The 2,024-nt window shown below is 44.4% G+C and overlaps 1 protein-coding gene across 1 annotated transcript in view; it reads left to right on the plus strand.

The window, feature by feature from the left end:
* Positions 1 to 1,409: 1,409 nt before the first annotated feature.
* The window catches only part of LOC311225882 (glypican-5-like), a gene marked incomplete at both ends in the record, with an annotated part of 108,029 nt that continues 107,414 nt past the window's right edge, over positions 1,410 to 2,024 (plus strand). The window contains one exon of the mRNA XM_084311274.1: positions 1,410 to 1,563. Coding sequence (XP_084167400.1) covers positions 1,410 to 1,563 — 154 coding nt within the window. The remainder of the gene's footprint in view (positions 1,564 to 2,024) is intronic.

A 2,024-nucleotide genomic window follows, 5' to 3' on the forward strand; every position in this document is an offset into this window, starting at 1 on the left:
CCCTTTGTTCTCCCACCAGGTCCTTTGTCCTCTCACCAGGTCCCTTTGTCCTCTCACCAGGTCCTTTGTCTTCTCACCAGGAGCCTTTGTCCTCTCACCAGGTCCTTTTGTCCTTTCACCAGGTCCTTCTGTCCTCTCACCAGGTCCCTTTGTCCTCTCACCAGGTCCTTTGTCTTCTCACCAGGAGCCTTTGTCCTCTCACCAGGTCCTTTTGTCCTCTCACCAGGCCATTATTGTAAATAAGAATTTTACATAGAAAACTTCAAGAGGACATAACGTGACCTTTCATCAGAGCAGCATAACTGGACCACACACCACTTTAACATGACCTTTAGCCTTTAGGGGTCAATAGTTTGAAGATTGAACACTCCCAAGCACTGGAATACACTAACACAATGTAGAATGTGTACTTTACCTGCTCTCTGGAGATAGACATCAGAATACAAGTCTCCTCCTCTTCTCTTTGTTTTGAAAATAGGCGTATGCATGCAATGTCCCACGTTGGCCAATAAGGGGTGCCAGAGTTCTATATTGGTATCTATTTTCGCTCCTAATGAATACTTTTGAATAATATCGCAAATGAATTCAGAGAGAGAGAGAGAGAGAGAGAGAGAGAGAGAGAGAGAGAGAGAGAGAGAGAGAGAGAGAGAGAGAGAGAGAGAGAGAGAGAGAGAGAGAGAGAGAGAGAGAGAGAGAGAGAGAGAGAGAGGGAGAGAGAGAGTGAATTAATGAATGAATTAATGAATGAATGAATGAAAACTTTATTAACAGATTACAGAATGGGTACAATACAGTACTCAATACACACAATTGTTAAGGGGATGCAGGCCAGATTCATATATATAGAGAGAGAGAGAGAGAGAGAGAGAGGAGAGAGAGAGAGAGAGAGAGAGAGAGAGAGAGAGAGAGAGAGAGAGAGGCGAGCAGTTTAGAATATGCCCCATGCAGCAGTAGCTGTCGTGCTCTCTGGTCGGACAGTCATTCACTGAAGTCTGAGTCTCACACATTTCTCGGGACACGTGGAGCCGACGACGTTTTCAGTCGCTGCTGTGGACTTTTGCGACGTGTAATTCTTGACTCTCTCTCTCCCTCCCTGTGTTATATATATGTGCGTCGGTGTGTGTGTGTGTGTCAGTGTGTGTGTGTGTGTTGTGGTATTTCGATTAGCATGCAGGCCAAACATAGAGAAGGAACTTTCACTCTCTCTCTCTCTCTCTCTCTCTCTCTCTCTCTCTCTCTCTCTCTCTCTCTCTCTCTCTCTCTCTCTCTCTCTCTCTCTCTCTCTCTCTCTCTCTCTCTCTCTCTCTCTCTCTCTCTCTCCTCTCTCTCTCTCTCTGTCTGTCTCTCTCTCTCACTCCTCGGACTGAGATGGTGCGATGGTCCGTCCAACTTTACAACGTGTTGACAACATGTTGACGTTGTGCCTCTGGGCCGTGCTGGTGCTGGAGGTGCTGGTGCTGGTCGGCGTCTCGGCGGATCTGAACAGCTGTGATGAGGTGAGGACGGCGTACATGATGCGACAGATCGGTCCCGTCAAGTGGGTCTTGGACACACCGGGCACAGGTAAGACAGAAGAAAGAGACAGTAGGCCTACAGACTGCCGTTTGATATACAGTATAATAATATATAATATAAAAACTGTTTAACTAAACACTGCATCCCTGTTATCACATTACTGAATAATGTTGTATAGCCTACATATTTGTATTTACCGTACATATTTTATGTCATATATGTTATGATGAATTGAAAATGGGGGACCCTGATGTAAACAAGACGAAAGTCTTTCTCTGGTCTGCATCCCATTAACAATTGTGTGTATTGAGCTGTAGCCTACTGTGTACCCATTCTGCAATCTGCTAATACAATTTTCAATCAATCAATCAATCAATCAATCAATCAATCAATCAATCAATCAATCAATCCATATAGCCTATAGGCCTGTGCATGTCTGTATACCTGCATATAATACGTTTTACATATCTGTAGATACTATATCTATATCTGTACCCCTTACCTACTCT

Source organism: Notolepis coatsorum, assembly GCF_963971535.1.
Source record: "Notolepis coatsorum genome assembly, chromosome: 3".
NCBI classification, from domain to species: Eukaryota; Metazoa; Chordata; class Actinopteri; order Aulopiformes; family Paralepididae; genus Notolepis; species Notolepis coatsorum.